The following is an 18,954-nucleotide window of genomic DNA, read 5'->3' as shown; positions in this document are numbered from 1 at the left end:
GGATCCGGCCACTAGTTATGGCTAAAGAGCGGACCCAGAGCGCGCTGTTCATTGATCACATGCTGTAAATGCATTGTTAAAGGTTTGCTGAACCTTTTTTACAATAATGGAACAATAGACGGCGCGCTTCCGGTCCTACCTCTAGTTATGACGAGAAATTGGTTTTCACAACAAATTGACCCGATTTCTAATATATTCTATTTGGCTTAAGCGCGTTTGCCAACTACATATGAATCAAAGATATCAAGTGTGTATATTTCCTTCGATTTTATTTTTATTCACTGTATCAAGATATATGACTCTTTGGTGGTATATTTTTCTGATGAATAATTTAAACAAGAATAATGTTGTGGGACGTTCGCACTGTCAGATATGAATTAAAGGCAGAGACGTAACGCACCGGAAATGAAAATGCGCGCGAAATGACATTCAAAAGCGCCGTTAATGATGCAGCTTCACAAGAGACAACCGCATGTACATAAAAAACTTCTAAGGAATTAAAAAAAAACGCTCTACGTTCTATAAATGATGAAGCTCACTGGGACAAAGGAATAAAATTAAAATATAACATCAAAATCAATATGTATTTATTTTTTGACACAGGATTGAATGAAAGCTGTGCCCCAAGCACCACATTTTACCGATACATTATCCAAATTTACATTCAATTTCTTAAAATAGGAAACACTTTCAACAGTTTTAGCTTCAAAACCGAGTTGACCATATTTATTACAGCCGGCACCCCATATTGTTCCATCATCAAGTTTTATAACGGTATGTTTAGAACCGCAAGCTACTTCTACAATGTTCTTTTCTAATAAGCAATCACTTTCATCATCATAAATATCAATCAGCATTGGCAATGCATAATTAGGAAGCGCATCTGCGCTTTCAAAATCTTTAAGTTTCCTTATTTTGTTTTGTGGTATGGCATCAGAAGATTCTATACTTAAATTGAGACTAGATTCTTCTTCTTCATTATTCTTACAACCGATATTATCCTTGGACGCACTAAAAACGCCTAATTGTCCTTTTTCATTCCATCCCCAAGTGTATAAATCTCCAGATTCACTTACGGCACAACAATGCCAACCCCCGGCCGATATCGCAGTTATTTTTATTCCAGATAATGCTTCAACTAATTCAGGCTCGTCGTAGTTATCTGTACTCCCATGACCAAGTTGACATCGACTAAAAATATAAAAACAAATCATAGTAGCTATTAAAACAACATTTCTTTAAAATACAATAATATACAAAATAAAAATACCTTCCACCACCCCAAGTATACACATTCCCAAGGTCAGTGAGTAATATTCCATGTTCAAATCCACAATTTATATCAATAACTTTACCGAGACACTTAGTATTAATTTCATATGGAATATTAAATATTCTTCCGTTGCTTGTAAGTGCAACGTTCATACGAATACTGCTAGCTATTTTCAATATACATTCGTCGTTGTCGTTGTTGATAACATTAGACTCATCTAAACCAATCCTTTGATCTACTTTCACAAAGTTTGGTAACAATCTCCATTTTTCTTCGACGTCTTCGTCTAAGTAATATTTCCAAACATATGTGTGTTTAGTGTTGTAAAATAATACATATTCATCCGTGGAGGTTATATTTGTTACAGGATCACTTTTGGGATTTGTCAGCTCTTGAAAAACGTTTATATTGCCGTTGTGAAAGCCTCTGATGAAAACTTTGGTATTGAAAATGTACAGGTTATTTGACCAGTTGATATAAATGTCAAAAGTTTCTATTTCTTCTTTGAACTTGTCACAAATATCATTCGCAGTCAATTCGATCGATTTAAACTCGCCATTATAATTATCTTCCAATTCCCACTGATTAAAAGCGTTGAAGCCGCAATAAGAAAACTTCATTGTTTATTTACATTCAATTCAGTTTGACATTTGATAAATTGGCCATAAAACACTGATCGACCAGCCATATTGCATTCCCTTTTGAGCTGTAATACTACAAAAATGTAATATTACAAAGCGTTTTATTTTCCGATGATGAGGTCGTTTCTACATAATAGATGGGAACTGGATATGGACAATTCGAGTGTAGATATCGATAGTGTGGATGTAGCCATTCAGCATCCACTGTTGGATGAAGGCCTTTCTAGCACCCTTTCATTCGTCTCTATTTTTGGTAACTCTCATCTTACTCCACACATTTTTTAAACTGGTTAAATGCAATTGAAACTGTTTTATTAATTATTTAAATTATTTAATGATGGTGAAATTTTATACAAATGATAGTCAAATGAAAAAGGGGTAAACGGACTACTAGTCATATGTAAACCAGTCACAGGACAACCGGTCGCTCTAGATCGGTCACACGTGATCACCCGTCACACTTAAACTGGTCACACCCTAAAATTTTCGGATTTTAATATTCTAAAGATTCGGTCACCGGAAAACTAGTTTTCCGGTGACCGATTGTAGGGTGTGACCAGTTTTCTCGTGACCAGTTTTAGTGTGACGGGTGATCACGTGTGACCGATCTAGAGCGACCGGTTGTCCTGTGACCGGTTCACATTTGACTAGTAATCACCGAACCGAAAAAGGATACATGTACTAAAATGATGTTCAAATTGTTTTTTTTTTTAAATTTAATTATTATGATTCTAAATCAAACTCTTTGCATATTTTGTGTAATTATTATTAAAATACTAGTTAATACCTTAAAAATGAAAAATCAAAATGAATAAATGATATCTGCCTAAGCAACTATCAAATACATTGTCAACAAAATATACGAATATAATAACTAGGGGCGTCATTTCAACTTTTGGGAGGGGGCAACATTTTTGACCAGCAAGGAATGACTTTCTGGGGGGGGGGGGGTGTAATATAGTAAAGAAATGAGTGTATATGAATTTTAACTATTTTTTAATAACTTTTTTATTTATATATTTTTATCAATAAAATAATTTAAAAAAATCTATCGAGAGATTTGTGTATAAACGCATATTTATGAAGTACAAAATAATCTCCTGAAAATACTTTTTTTTTAAACTAAAAAATATAAAATTACCATTAAATAAATGTTGAAAACTATAATGCTATTATTATAATATCATTTTATTCATAATTATACATTAATGGATAGTAATCGAGGGGGAGGGGGCGGCTGCCCCCCACAGCCCCCCTGATAATAAAGAAAGAAAAAACTTCTATATATACTATTTGCTACCAATGTTTCCTCTAGATAAGTATCTGAGCATTAAGCACCATATATTGAAAATTTATTTTTCTATTGGTGTTTTATATTGTTTATCGACCGCGTACGGATCAAACACAGGACTGACACATTTCTTTTATATTTTTTTATTTAATAACTTAATATGCCTAATATACTTACATATATACTAATATACTTCATCGGGTACAACACTAGTACAGCATAATCTTGTTAAAGCTACATACTATGACTGGCATTACAGTGTTACTATGGAGATAGTTAAAACCACACACAAAGCAAAATAACACTGTAAAATTACTTGCAATTTTCACTTGGTAGAATCAATTATTTAATAATTGCGCATGGTAAATCAAACACACAACTTTGCATTCACAATTTTGAATTAAAAATAAAATATATTTTTAAATATTTTCTAGGGTCTCTTAGCACTTTTGCGAAAATTGCGATCCACCCCGGAAAAAGAACTACGATTGCTACTTTTAGGGCTCGACAATGCCGGTAAAACTACGCTGCTGAAGAAATTAGCTTCCGAGGATGTCACACACATCACGCCGACGGCCGGCTTCAATATCAAGTCGGTCATGTCTGAAGGCTTCAAATTAAACGTTTGGGATATAGGAGGTCAAAGGAAAATACGACCATATTGGAGAAATTACTTTGAAAATACCGACGTGCTAGTATGAATATCACCATCTTTGAAACACATGTTATTAAAATAAGCTGTATTTATATTTTTTTTTTTTATTGTTTTATATTCAAGATCTACGTAGTTGATTGTTCTGATAAAAGACGATTAGAGGAGACCAGTTCAGAATTAACAGAGCTTTTGACTGATGAGAAATTAAAAGGTGTACCTCTACTTGTATATGCTAACAAACAAGATCTTCCTACAGGTATTGTATATATTTAGTAAATGATTGGCAATATAGATATGTATGTATGTAGTGTTTTCATTAAAGTATGATGAATCGTTTCAGCATTGCCCGCTAGTGAAATCGCCCAAGCATTAGGTCTACATCTTTTAAGGGATCGGACATGGCAAATCCAATCGTGCGTTGCTATTGAAGGATCTGGTGTGAAGGTGTTTAAATAAATAACAAAAAAATGCTTAACAATTATTAATATTACAATTTGATTGATATTAATTTTTTTATTTATTTTTAGGAAGGTATGGAGTGGGTTTGTAAAAATATTGGAAAAAAATAATGTTTTTTTGTTGTTGTTTAAGACACATGTTTACCATTATTTGATATTATGATGCAATAAAATGTTTTTGAATTTGATCAACGTTTCATTTTTATGAATTATATTTTATTTTATTTTTAATTTATGCCAGGACGGCCTAACAGGTAGCCCCGATGTGACTTCCTGGCCAGAAACATTGTACATTTGATAAAAATATTATTATTATTTTACAATGTATATATTTATATATTTAGCACCACTGAGGTCGAAGGTTCGAGTCCTCGTCAAACTTCTGGTTAGGTTTGGGGGTTTTGTGACTCCAAATCGATCGTTTCTCTATCAGAGTTTGCCAATTTTATCTGATCATTGTTGAAACGGTTCCTGAAAATTGGTATTAGATCATTTCCTGTTGTCACAAAATCTGTGTGTATAATTTGTAAAAATTATGCACAGTAATCTGAAATCTATAGATATCTCTATAATGTCGTGTTTATTATATGTATAAAAATTGTAATAATAATTGTACACAAAAATCTAAAAATAATCCATAGATGTCTCTATGATTATTATTTCTGTACTGATTAATTGTTATATGCTATGTATTCTGATTGTATATGTATTATTGTATTTCTGACCGTTAACGTACACTCGTCGCATTGGAGCGATCTGTAATGACGAGTGTATATTGATTGTAACAATAAAATAAAAAAATAAATACGGTTCGGTGATTATTGGTCACAAAGGCCTCGCCCAAAAGTCACTAAAATCTCTGACAGCCGGAAAGTCCATCATACTAACGATAAGTATCATACTAACGAGAACTCGAGTGCCAAATATTCCGTATTAGCGATTTTCATGGCAAAAATTGTCTTTTGGGTGATCGTGATGTGACTAATAATACAATAATTACCATAAATACGAATCAAATTAATATCCACAGAGACATCTAAGGTCAAATTTATAAGTTTGCAGCATTTTAAACAAGTCATCTAAAATTCAGTAACATCCACAAACATTTATGGTCAAATTTGTAAATTTGCAGCATTTTATACAATTCAGCGAAATTCAAGATTGCAGAAAACTCAAGATTTTGCGAGAAAATGGGTAAGGTTGCCAATTTGTTGGAGCCGCTTCAATGAAAATTAGATAAATTGGCAAATTCTGATGACCTGGAGTCACAAATCCAAGGTCTGGCCAGCAAAAACCAGTGGGATTTGAACCCGTGACCACTATGTTCAAAGCATTATATGATAACCACTAGTCTGTTCTGCTGATTATATATGATGCTACAATTTTTGTTGTTTTATTTGAATGTAAAATAAAATAGCTGCATTAAATATGTCCAAGAGAAGATAAATTTTATAAATTCATTAAATTTTAAAAATTTTAAATTCCGTCACACGAACAAAGTAAAATCTTAAATATTTATTTATTCAAGAATACGCATATAATAATTACATAAATATAATACATTCGAATCTGCGCCAAATCGGCTGATAAATGAGTGCAGTATCTATTTAATCTCTTGATAACACAATCGTGATAAAATTTACTTTGCCAACAGGAATTTGCATTCAGTTAAACGGTATACATATTGGCACACGTACACTCGCAATCTTACATTTCGATATCTCGGTAAATACATCATACATATTTTTAAATAATAAGGCCATATTTACTTGAACTGTATTTTTTGTTTGTTTTGACTTGCATTGCAAAGTCGAAATCCATTATTGACGATACGTGTGTTTCGTTTTATCTTTGATATTTTCGATTACCACACTCTCGACGTGTCTCGACACTCTCGAAGTCCTCGACGTTAATAATAATCCACGTCATTAAAATAAAAATTTATAATATTTAAGAACGATAGACGAAATCGATGATATCCATTATGTTTTCAATGTATTTAAATAAACGTGTCGATTCCCCAGCAGAAGATCTATTGAATGAATTAAAAATCCGACGAAATAAAACACTGTGAGTGATTCGTGTCATTTTATTTTTCCAGTCAATTAAAAGCATATTGAGATGGCGAAGTTTCTCAAGAATTTATTTTCTACATCATCTATGAAAATAAAACAAGAAAAAACGGAAGAAGAAGCGCCTAAAGAAATACCTACTCCATTTGATACAAAGAGAACATTGTCAATTTCACGTTCAGGACGAATGAAGCAAAATTTAAAAAATAGGGGAAAGCTAAACGGAGAGCTTTTTGGTGATGAAGTACGTATAGAATTATTATTTAAATATTTATATTTATTATAATAGCTTTAATTGATTATAAAAACTCATAATGCGTCAAAGAAAATTATACAATCTCGGTTTTTTAGATTATTTTCATTTTCTCATGAAGTAATTTTAATGCAGCGTCCTTCTAGAATGAAATTTTTCTCTTAATTATCTCGAATCATATAATTGATACTGTGCATTTTTTTAATTATTTTTATCTATAACAAAAGTTGACAGTATCTAATCAATGAAACAACTTCACCAAACACAGTGTATGATTTATATGAATCAAAATTTTGCATTGACAAGATTAATCAATATTTTTAGACACCAAAAAGCAACTTAAGGTCTACGGAATATCGTGTTAATAAAAGAGACTTCTTTGATAACGAGCCAGCTGAACCGCCAACGATTGAAAAAGATGACAAAAAGAACAACGACGTCAATAATGACGCTGATGCTCAACGGCGGTTAGGAAATGTTGAAAACCATAATCAATCTAACCATAAATTAGACTCAATAGACAGTTCGACAAAAAATGCAAATGAACACAACCATACAATATATAATGACGAAGCAGACGACGAATCAGCAGACATGGCAGTGTTCGACAAAGACATAGAGCAAATTTTACAGTTCAAAGAATCAGACTTTTGACAAAACTTGATAAAAAATCGGTTAAAAATACTTAAAAAAAGTTTAATTTCCGTTGAATCTTATGTTATCGAAGCACTATCTCCAATAGTGAGAGGAAAATCAAATGAGGCAGTGCATATTTTACTATTCAAATAAAGCAGCGTTGCCATAAGACTCTTCATGATAGACAAGAGTTTCATTCGTTTGTTGATACTTCATATGCTGCGTAAAAATAAGCTAAATTATAGACGATTCCTTTTAAAATATCCCTTCATAAGCATAAATCAACATTTTTACCTTTAATCTGAAACTATAAATAAAATAATTATAAACGAAATTGATCTGTAGTGCAGATGTATTCATTTGTAGTCTTAAACAAACTTATGTATTATAAAAAATGCTGCTATACGATCAGTCGATACATTTTGTTATGTTACATGAATTTTATTACACTGATTACCGGAGCGGAGATTAATCTATTTTTACTCAGTTTGGATTTTTGTTGGTTTCCTCTCGTTTATGAGATATAGGCGTTTTAAAAAAATTATATTTTTGACTTTAAAAATTCGATAGATAATTAATTTAAGTATTTGAAGGCAATAAAAATCACAATCAACAGAAAAAACATCTGACTATTGATTCAAATACTAATTTTCGGCACAGCAATACTAAATTTTCAGTTTAGGATTGCAAAAGCCAAAAATCTGTAAAAGTTGTGCATTTTTAAAGCGCTTATATCTCATAGACGAGAAGAAACCAACAGAAATCATTGTCATATTCGAATTCAGTGGATCAAACATAGTAACAATTGATTAGTCTCCGCTTTAGTATATATATATATTTTTTTGTTGCCGAGTGTTATATTATGTGTATTTTTAAGCTGTATATTTTATTTTAATTTTAAATATGTTAATTTAAAATAGTTTGTTTAGCTTTATGAATAAAAAAAAATTAAAATCATTAGAAAAGGACTTTAATTAACATCACAAAAATAATTGACTAAAATTTATACTTATTTACACATTAAAATACGATTATACAATAAAATATGTACAATCAAAATGGCAATTCAGATATCAAATAATAAATTACACTTTCAATTTCTTTTTCTTTGGCTTGATAGGTAAAGCTCCGGCGATTTTAAAAACAGTGCTGCAAAAATAAAATAGAATATATAAATTATATTGTTCGACATACACAAGTTTATATTTAGATACATAGACAATTAATGAAAAATAACTGACAATGAACTGATTTTATCTAAAATAAATAACAATTATATGCTGCTATCACAATCATACAATGTGTGTGTGTGTGTGATATGATAGGTAGAAGAGCAATTTGAAACACTTTATCAATTTCACATCCTGCAGACTATCTTAAATTAACTGTCTTAATTATGTATGAAAAATACTCACTGACAAGTCGTACAGATTGGACTGAATTTACAAAATACTGAAACATAATAAAATAAAACATACAATAGAATGTTATAGATCTATACTTCAATGATTGTTAACGAATATTAGAATGCTAAAACACACCACTAAGGCAAACAGAGCACACAAATCCAACGGTGATGAGTTCCCTGTGACAAAAGCAAGCAGCTCGGTAATCGACACGACCAGCCGGCGGTAGCACCAGCTTTTTCCTTACAGGACCCTCGGGCAAAAAGACCCACTGCAAATATCACCATATCAATAAAGGTATACCAGTAAAAGAAACATCACACAAAAGTAAAATAATCACCAATAAATATTGCAAAAGACCGTCTAAAGTTGGCACTTTGAGATATAGTCCACCAGTGATGTCACATCCTTGTTGAAGAAGGCTTAAATGCTTATCTAACGAACATACATCTATTAAAACTTGCTGCTTCTAAAACGGAAACAATCATTTGAATCACATAAACACACTCAAAAAATAATCTACAACGTCGACAACGTACTTGTGCTGTGAAAAATACGTTCATATAGTTTATATACTGTGCAGCTGTGTCGTTGCTACCCGTAATAACCAAAATTCTACTATTCATTTTAAGTCCGGGCGTAGCTTGGCGTTTCATCTGAAATTTTAAACAAACACTCGAATATATGATTCAATGTAAATATATAATAGTGAATTGTATTTACTCGAGCTATGTAACATAAAGCCATTGATATTGTTCCAGCTAGTAGTGATTCGCCCATTGGAGTCTCTTGAGAATCGTCGCTCGTTCTAATAAGCTCTCCTAATCTGTATTGTAAAAACGATATGATTGTTATACCAAGCGAACGGCGATGTTATATTAACGTGTATTAATTCTAACCTATGTTTAATTGTGCGCTCTACTAATGTGAATACTTCGTATTGGCCATCAACTTGTCGTACATCCAAAGATCTTCCCGGAGCTGGATATAAATATGCACTGAAAGCGGTGTAATAGTTTTGTTAGGTTATGTTTAGGTTAATAAAACGCCGTTGTATTCTATGCTATTACCTTCTTTGCTGATGACATCCTAAAACGACAAGTTTGTTTTGTGCTTTTTGCATAAGATGAGAATTGGCAAAAGTAATGACTGAATCTAGGCAATGAATTAAAAGCTTGGGTTTCTCTTGAATGAAACGTTGATATGGGTTTGTATCTATTATGATGATTAAAAGACTCGTTTCTGGAACATTTGAACCTATAAAAATGACAAGGTTAATTTAATTGTTGCTCGTGTAAGTATTTCTTTTGAAAAACACTAAAACAAACCCTCTGTTTTCTCCGATGTCATTTTGACAGCTGTAGGTTATACTAATGTTGCCAGATCTACCCAATTTTTTTGCTTACAGCCTCAAAAAATTCCACACATTCTGAAGTTGGCGATTTCTCAATAAATACCCGATACAGTCAAACGATAAAATGTTATTTGAAACATAAAATAAGATGGAATTTCCGTAAACACGAAGAATAGCGTTCCCTGGCATTTACATACACAAAACCTAATTTTAAAACCTTTAATCCCGTGAGTTGATGTCGATTGATAATAGTTTATTCTGAGTATATCTGTAATTCTGCTGATCAGAATTGGATATTTGTGACTCCAAGTCATATCCAAGTCGATCGTTTCCTATCAGAGTTTTTCAATTTTTCTGATTTCATTGTTGAGAAGTTCCTCCATAAAATTGGCTAAAACCCTACTATGTCCCCACTAATTGAAGTATGATTTATGTACAAGTTTAAAAAAATCATAGATGTCTCGTTAATTTCGAATTTTCCAGTGTCTCGTAATTCAGCGACTTGTGTAATAAAAATGTTGCATTGTTTGTAATTGGCCAGGAAGGCGCATTGGGGTTTACCTGTTAGACCTTCCTGGTATATATATATGAAAAAAAAAGTTGATTATGTATGTAATTCACTGTCATTTGGGTCCACAAAGTTGTCTTGGTGAATCATAAACGAATGCATTTATATTCCATTGTGGATGCGAGTGAAACGGATGTTGAAACGTCAAAGGTCTGTTTATACCTATCCAGCACGACCCGTATCCTGTAGGTTTCATACAAGTTCGGATAGTATTCTTTGGTACACTATATGGACGTATTCATACTCCATTCGCGCATGCGCATTTACGCATTCATGCGCGTCCATATAGAATGTACCAAAGAATACTATCCGCACTTGCATGACACCTGCAGGTCGTGCCAGATAGGTATGAATAGACCTCAATTCGGCACAAGTCGCGGACTATTTACAACGTACTTGCAAGAATTTGTTTTTAGAAATTCATTTCGTCCCTCCAACAATGTGTTTGAAGTATTTCTTATATCTTGGGGTTGCATTCCAAAGTGACCTAAATTTCTCTGATCATATTGACTCTGTGTGTTGCTCTGCCTCACGAATGCTTGGGTTTGTCTTTCGTAATTCTCGACACTACCATAATCCCGCTGTTTTGAGATTGCTGTACAATGCTCTAGCTAGGAGTATCTTGGAATACGCCTCTATGATCTGGAATCCTTACACTAAATCTCTATCTATGAAACTTGAATTTATCCAAAGACGATTTATTCGACTGCTTTATAAGGAGCAATATGGGATTTACCCATACTTATTTCCTTCACAATTCGTCATGGGTATGGTCGGCTACACTTCTCTTGACCACAGGAGGAGTGCTGCCCTCATTAAGTTCTTGTTTTCCATATTTAACCTTTCCTTACCGGTGATAGAAACATAGTCGACATTTACTCTAATTGTATGAATATCTCTTTAAATATACTAAATACAGAGTTCATATTTTGGGTATTCCTCAGCAATACATTAATGTATTAGATAGAATTATTATAATATACACGTATTTATCTGACGCAACAGAAAAAAATATTTTATCGAAGAATCGGGCATAATGCGCAAATGCAGTGTGTGTTATTACGTTTTTTCCTTCAGTCGTGTCCCGTTCTCGGTGCGCGCGTGTTGTTTTTTTCGTTTCGGAGCTTTTTTGTACCGTGTGGACCAGCACTTTATTTGTGTTTCTTGATTATTATATTGTAAATACGGTAATAATTATTTAATGTTATTTTTTTTTTTAATTTGCTATGCTACATTGTATATTATATTTATATTTTCAAAGACAATTTTAATTTTTGAAAAAAATGGCTGAAAGAAATTTGATGAATGAAGAGGAATATGATAGCGATCTCGATTTTGAAATAAATGATAATTTTACTGATACGGAAGATTTTATTGAAGATATGGAAGATACAGATTCGGAATTAGAGGCCAGTGAAAATGAAGACGAAGAAGTGTATACATCGAATCATGGATTTCAATGGAATTAATTACCACCATCATCCTCAAGACGTAGAGAGTGCAATATTGTTACCGAAAATTCAGGACTTATAAATGGTAGCACTACTGTAAATACTATTAGAGAAATGTTCTCTTTGTTTATAAATTCAAATATGGTGAGAGAAATATGTGAACAAACGAATCGTCAGTTACATCGTACATCCACGAAAATTATCGAGCCGATATTGGCAGAAGAATTGCTTGCATTCATTGGAATAATGCTTGCGTCTGGCAGAAATAGGACCCGAAAATTAAGCTTAAATGAATTGTGGACTAATGACAGCGCTTTTTGCCAACCATTTTTTACGGCATCTATGTCTCGGGATAGGTTCATCACAATATTCAGTCAAATTCGTTTTGACGACAAAGAAACCAGACAAGAAAGAATACACGTGTCGTCTGATAAATTAGAACCTATCAGGACAATTTTTAATAAATTTGTAGAAGAATGTAAACGTAATAATTCTCCAAGTTGCAACATTACTGTGGATGAACGTTTGGCTACCTATAGAGGCAATTGCCCATTCCGCGTGTATATGAAGTCGAAACCCGGTAGATATGGAATAAAAATGTGGGTATCGGCTGACTCTTCAACAGCATATATATTAAATATACAGGTTTATACAGGTATGGTTAATAATTGCCGAGAGATAAATCAAGGGAATCGTGTAGTGATGGATTAAGTTCAACCGCAATATGGCACCAATAGAGGTGTAACAACGGACAACTTTTTTACTTCGGTGGCATTAGCTGATAACCTTTTAGATAAAGGGCTAACTCTAACTGGTACCCTACGTAAAAATAAACGGGAAATTCCTAAAGAATTTTTACCATCGAAACATAGACTTTTACACAGTAGCTTGTTTGGTTTTACATCAACCAAGACATTAGTTTCGTATGTGCCAAAAAAAAATAAAGCAGTTTTGCTATTGTCTACTCAATTTCATGACAGTGAAGTGAGTAGTCATGAAGAAAAGAAGCCGGAAATAATAATGTTTTATAATAAAACAAAAGGTGCAGTAGATACCGGCGATAAAATGTTTTTATGGAGATGCTGGATATAGCTGCGCTAAATGCATATTTGCTATGGGCGCAGAAATATCCAGAATGGAAGGCGAATAACAGAAGTCGACGAAAATTATTTATTAGAGAACTTAGTTTGGAATTAGCTATGCCCAATATTGTATTTTTTTTATTTACGTTTACTTCTCATTTTTTTTTTTATAAATTTATGTATTTGTGTATTAAAATTATTATTGTGAAAATAAATACATGAAAAGTACATATAAACATATTTTATTTTATTTGATGAAAAAATTGAATATATTTTTACGCATAGGTTTTGAATCATCGCGTAATTCTGGCGGATGTGGCGTGATTTCTGATCAGCGAGTCGCGGAGTGGGGGCCTAGTGTTCGTCCTCACTTGGAGATGGGCGGCCTTCTGGGATTGTCGTTCACGCGTCTTCAATTTCATGCTTTTTAGATCGTTTTTAGCAGTATATTACCAATATTGATACATATATATTAATTTATATAGATACGGACTATTACTATAGTCATGAATAGAAGGAAAAATGGTTAAATATTCATATTTATCAGACTTTAAAATCACGAATTTCTAGAACGACTGAGTCGACATCACCGCTGCACGCGTAATTTTTTAGCACCGTAAGGGAAAGGTTAAAGGCTATATCTCCTGTCCGTCTATCCTGGCTGAGCTGGGCCTTCATGCTCCGGAGAATGTGATATGGACCCGCCATCGTCCCCTTTTTCACACTCCTCTGGCTAGAACTGTGGCTTTTAGTTATTCTCCCATTCCTCGTGGCCTCCGTTTCTTAAATTCACTGGATGGTGCCATTGACATTTGTCACATCTCTCTTCATTCTCTGCACCACTTCCTAAGTTACGGAAGTCGCGACCATTTAGAAAGGTCGAGTTAGTATATTTAATTATTTTTCTTTATTTAATTTGTATTTTTGTATTTTTTCCTTTTGTCCTTTCTTAATATTTTTAGCACACTCGTCGCTTTGGAGCAATCTGTTAGACGAGTGTGCTTGATTAATTGATGTTGTATAATAAAATAAAATAATAAAGTAATAAATTTCTGACGGTAATTGCAGAGAATTATGCAATAAAGATACCTCACATGCCAGGCGAAGCTATTCTTGGTGTTTACCATAATTTCCAGGTTTTTATCAGAAAAGAACTAAAATCAATTTAAAAACTGCCAAATTGACAAATAAACTGTTTACCCCACAAAAAAACTATAAAATAGTTCACAAAAATCTAGATTTCAGAAAAATGTAAAATTTGAGTAAAAAATATCGAATTTACTAAAGAAAATTGGATAAATTAACACCCTAGATAGCTTTAAGTTGGCAACTTTGAATTTTGACAGTCAAAGCACTTGTTGGAATGTGTTGGTTGACATCTGAAACTGACGTCACGTAAAAGCATCGAGGTGATCTATTTGACACTGAAAAAATGAAATTTGATTAAATAATTTTTATTTATAGAAATTTGACGTTTTTTTTAATTTTTTTTAATTTAATAATTATTTAAAAAATTATTGATTTGGTAATTTATTTTTTCAGATGTAAAACATATAAATATTTGTATTGTCCGCCATATCTAGCGCCACTAGATTTATTCACCTAATTTAAAAGATGTGCCAACAAGCTGATAATATTCCGATGGAAATGGATGAAAAAATTTGGAAAAATGATAGTTATAGTACCTCTACGTCTTTCTATAATTTCCTTGATGAAAGTGACTTGCAATCCAGCGATTTGAATGATGTCGTTGATCAACCCAGTTCTTTGGAAGATGAGAGACCTGAATCTTGGGAGATATCACACTTGTTAAAACGAGAAGAAATCAATATCCAAGAAAGTACTGAAATCAAAATAGAGTTCGACAATGAAAGTTTCAGCGATGAAGATAAAAAAATAAATTCATACCAGCTATCGTGGTATGCAAAGTTGAAGGACAATAAAATAAAGGTAATATATGAAAGTGTGGTGTAATTATATTATTTTTATACAATTTATTGTATATTATTTATACAATATTTGGCCATTTGTTTTTCAGGAAGGTACTGATATACTCTCCGATAATTACACTCAAAGTTTTGATAATTTGGTGCAATTTCAGCATTCTTTGGAAAAGACACGGATTCATTTCGAATGCGATTATTGTGGGGAAGCATTCGCCGAGAAACAACTTTTAATAAGTCACATAGTATTACACGTTGAAAACATATCATACAATTGCATTGTTACAACGGTACAGGTCGATCTAAAAACAAATAATAACAACATCACACAAACTCCTAATGTGGTAAAAGCATATGTATGCGAATTTTGCAACAAGGCTTTCTCATTAAAAAGATATCTGAAAAAGCACGTGGAAATCCACACCGGAAATAAACTGTACAAATGCAAAATTTGTACGAAAGGATTCTCCTATATGCAAAATTTGAAGAGACACATCAATAGTCACTCCGGAGTTAAGCCGCACAAGTGTGACGTATGTTCAAAAGCTTTCGTTAACATATACAGCTTAAACAGACATGCACAGAGTCATACTGGAAATAAACCGTACAAGTGTTTAATTTGTTTGAAAGCATTTTTACTTAAAGAAAATTTCACCAGACACATGATTGTTCATACTAAAGAAAGATCGCACAAATGCGAGGTTTGCTCCAGGCTGTTTTCTTATAAAGTAGCCTTGAATGAACACATGAAGATTCATACGAGAGAGAATCTTCACAAGTGCGAAGTGTGCTCGAAAGAGTTCATCAACAAGTACAAGTTGATTCGACACAAACTGAGTCACACGGGGGAGAGACCGCACAAGTGTGATATATGTTTAAAAGCGTTCCTGACTTCTTACAATCTAAACAGACACATGCAGGGTCACACCGGAGTCAGACCGCACAAGTGTAAGATGTGCTCGAAGGCTTTTCTCACAGCGCACCACTTGAACAGACACATGAAGAGTCACAACAGGACAAAACCCCATGCAAGTGAAGTGAATCCTGGAAAGTATTTGGAAAAGAGCAAGTTGACTGACGACGAAGATGTTCACTCGGGAGAGGTGCAGCAGTACAGGTGTGAGAATTGTTCGAAGGTGTTTCTCAACATGTACAAGTTGAATAGACACGTGGTGAACCACACTCGGAAAAGATCTCACAAATGTGACGTTTGCTCCAAAGCATTCCTCAACATATACCATTTGAATAGACATATGAGATGCCACACCGGAGAAAGACCATACAAATGTGAGATTTGCAATCAGAGATTCGTACAAAAAGAAACGTTGACCAGACACAAGAATATTCACAAGTGAAATTCATTCGAAAACCAAATTATATATGTACGTAAGCGTTGAATGTATTATTGAATTTATCCATGTATTGTTGTTGAAAAATATTTAATTAAACTTACAAAAATGTAAGATCTCATTGTAACTTTTGTTGCAGACGATTCTAGTCATTTGTGTGTTATATTATATTCAAATATGTATATGAATGTTTGCACTTGATAACAAAGATTTATTATATTCTTACAACTATTCTGAAACTATCTTCTTTCAATCTATATGATTGTGTGTGTGTGTACAAATTTTATTGTACAATATAGAAATTTTCCGAAATGATCTTATTGTTTTATTAAATATATATGTGTATCGATGTTTATGTAGGTATGTGTATAATTATACCATATTATGGTTGATTGATGTGAATTTATAATATCATTACATTTGAGAATAAATATATGTCAGTAATATTGTCTTTTCATACAACTCTCAAGAACATGTAAACAAACGAACACTCTTTATAAATCGACCACTGAAAGAAAAATTTTGGGTAAATTCATTAGTGACTTTCTGTTTATACACACAGGCCAAACAAACACATAAAAATTTGCACAACATATTTGTATAATAATTTTGGTGTTTAAAAATATCAGTAATACAAATTCGTTGGTTTTTCACATTTCAGCAGAATATACTAGTGGTTAGCATTTAATGCTTTGAACAGAGTGGTCACAGGTTCAAATCCCACTGATTTCTGCTGGCCAGACTTTGGATTTGTGACTCGAGATCAATCGTTTCTTATCAGAGTTTGCCAATTTATCTGATTTTCATTGAAACGGTTCCAACAAATTGGCAACCTTACCCACAAACATTCAAATTTACAAATTTGAATGTTTGTGGATGCTAATTGATATGTATTCATTGGGTTTGCTGCAAATGATTGCAATCCACCCGGCTGCATGCTCATTTCGATTGAATTTTTACTGTTTGAATTTCAGCATGTACGAAGACATTCATGGGGTTGCGCAGATGACATTTCGATGTACATTGATGATTGGCAATTCTTAAAATTGAGTTGGATCTTTCTGGCAAGTTTAAAATAGCAAAAGCCGAGACGAAAGTGTGAAATGAGCATGCGCCCGCTTGGTTTGCAATCGTTTGTAGCGTAGGGGTATTTACTGAATTTTAAATGGCTAGTTTAAAATGCTACAAATTTATTAATTTGACCATAGATGTCTCTGTGGATATTAATTTGATGTATTTATCTACTTTGTAAAATACTGTTGCGTAGGGGTGGGTGGAGGATCCAAGTAAAAGGCCAGTCACAGTATTTATTGATGATTAAGAAGATACACACACTGGCAGTGTTCAGTCCAGAATGTCTTGATATCGCCTTATAAGGGATAGGTCTTTCAGGACATCTTCGACTTCCGATTTGTTTACCTATTGTTATGTCACATACTCGGATTTGTATTCCCACGACACTCAGACCCACGGTATGGGTCACTTCTGAGAACTCCATGGGAATGCGACAGAGTACCGCTATCGCCGCATTCATTGTTTAGCCGACAGCACTTAGTTTGCCGATAATCCCCGAAACCAATTATAGCGGTCACATAGTCCCTGGGATGCTACTCGGGCTAATCCGATTGCAACTACTCGGCGGCTCTTTTTAGTATACGTAATGTAGGAATCTCGTCGTCGTCATCGTCATCGAAACCTTCGAGAATATTCCGCAACAACAAACTACATTCCCGAAACCCAGACGACATGCACCTGCAGTCATTATATTAAACTCAGGCGGAACGCCCCTACCAGTCGAGTGGAACCAAAACGGTCGAAACACGCCGCCACCATTAAAATACATCGAGCGGAAAGGCGCCAAGCATTCCAGAAAATTCGACGCCTCGACGAAAACAAAATTCCTCTCGTACGCGTCAATAACCACTTCCATCAAGCATTCCAGAAAATTCGACGCCTCGACGAAAACAAAATTCCTCTCGTACGCGTCAATAACCACTTCCATCAAGCATTCCAGAAAATTCGACGCCTCGACGAAAACAAAATTCCTTTCGTACGCGTCAATAACCACTTCCACCAAGCATTCCAAAAACACTATAAAAGGAGGTACAACCCAAACAACGCCAGTCGACCCACAGCAGCAAGCGTCGACACACAGCACCAGACCAGTCGACCCACAGCAGCAAGCGTCGACACACAGCAGCAGACCAGTCAACATACAGCTCCTGACCAGCCACCACTACACTACGCGGACTTGGAAGATCAACCAGCCGGACGAGCCAGCAACACACTGCCGTATCCAGAGACCTTCCGTACATAGCTGAATGCTGAGCCAGCGACACTCTACCATATCCAGAGACCGCTGAACGACATACTTTTGCCCACAAATACCATACCTTTGTACAACCATAGGCAAACAATAAAACTTTATAAAACTAGCACAACAGTGTTTCGTTAGGCCGGGATACGGTCAACACACATGTAACCCGCCTACATTGGTACTACTCCGACGTGATCTACGCAAC

At 33.9% G+C, this 18,954-nt stretch overlaps 5 protein-coding genes across 7 annotated transcripts; 3 read left to right on the top strand and 2 right to left on the bottom strand.

Annotated features, from left to right (window-relative positions):
* Nucleotides 1–566: 566 nt before the first annotated feature.
* On the bottom strand, nt 567–1,947 carry LOC143918839 (uncharacterized). The gene is made up of 2 exons (XM_077440913.1): nt 1,271–1,947; nt 567–1,191 (listed from the first exon to the last, which is right to left on the bottom strand). Exons 1-2 carry the CDS (start codon nt 1,891–1,893, stop codon nt 588–590), a joined length of 1,227 nt encoding a protein of 408 aa, XP_077297039.1. The 5' UTR covers nt 1,894–1,947; the 3' UTR covers nt 567–587.
* A 1,526-nt stretch (nt 1,948–3,473) lies between these two features.
* Nucleotides 3,474–4,429, top strand: LOC143918963 (ADP-ribosylation factor-like protein 3). Its single transcript, XM_077441091.1, has 5 exons — nt 3,474–3,567; nt 3,640–3,900; nt 3,984–4,116; nt 4,201–4,304; nt 4,388–4,429. The coding sequence occupies exons 1-5, from the start codon at nt 3,565–3,567 to the stop codon at nt 4,427–4,429; spliced, it is 543 nt and encodes a 180-aa protein (XP_077297217.1). The 5' UTR covers nt 3,474–3,564.
* A 1,549-nt stretch (nt 4,430–5,978) lies between these two features.
* Nucleotides 5,979–8,215, top strand: LOC143918916 (uncharacterized). Of its 3 annotated transcripts, none has more exons than XR_013261166.1 (4): nt 5,981–6,043; nt 6,420–6,634; nt 6,968–7,553; nt 8,022–8,215. XR_013261166.1 is itself a non-coding variant. In XM_077441027.1 (3 exons), the coding sequence occupies exons 2-3, from the start codon at nt 6,440–6,442 to the stop codon at nt 7,295–7,297; spliced, it is 525 nt and encodes a 174-aa protein (XP_077297153.1). In that variant the 5' UTR covers nt 5,979–6,043; nt 6,420–6,439; the 3' UTR covers nt 7,298–8,215. The 3 variants fall into 3 exon arrangements, 1 of the variants encoding a protein (XP_077297153.1); XR_013261165.1 differs by having other exon boundaries at nt 6,968–7,765; XM_077441027.1 differs by having other exon boundaries at nt 5,979–6,043; nt 6,968–8,215.
* On the bottom strand, nt 7,616–10,088 carry Tfb4 (transcription factor B4). Its single transcript, XM_077441026.1, has 9 exons — nt 10,014–10,088; nt 9,756–9,942; nt 9,585–9,683; nt 9,409–9,511; nt 9,225–9,341; nt 9,026–9,154; nt 8,821–8,956; nt 8,695–8,731; nt 7,616–8,428 (listed from the first exon to the last, which is right to left on the bottom strand). The coding sequence occupies exons 1-9, from the start codon at nt 10,033–10,035 to the stop codon at nt 8,365–8,367; spliced, it is 894 nt and encodes a 297-aa protein (XP_077297152.1). The 5' UTR covers nt 10,036–10,088; the 3' UTR covers nt 7,616–8,364.
* Nucleotides 10,089–14,466: 4,378 nt separating this feature from the next.
* On the top strand, nt 14,467–16,875 carry LOC143918914 (uncharacterized). The gene is made up of 3 exons (XM_077441025.1): nt 14,467–14,549; nt 14,683–15,090; nt 15,179–16,875. The coding sequence occupies exons 2-3, from the start codon at nt 14,755–14,757 to the stop codon at nt 16,436–16,438; spliced, it is 1,596 nt and encodes a 531-aa protein (XP_077297151.1). The 5' UTR covers nt 14,467–14,549; nt 14,683–14,754; the 3' UTR covers nt 16,439–16,875.
* Nucleotides 16,876–18,954: the final 2,079 nt, after the last annotated feature.

Source organism: Arctopsyche grandis, chromosome 11 (assembly GCF_051622035.1).
Source record: "Arctopsyche grandis isolate Sample6627 chromosome 11, ASM5162203v2, whole genome shotgun sequence".
Taxonomy (NCBI): domain Eukaryota; kingdom Metazoa; phylum Arthropoda; class Insecta; order Trichoptera; family Hydropsychidae; genus Arctopsyche; species Arctopsyche grandis.
This window is presented reverse-complemented; position numbering and strand designations above follow the sequence as displayed.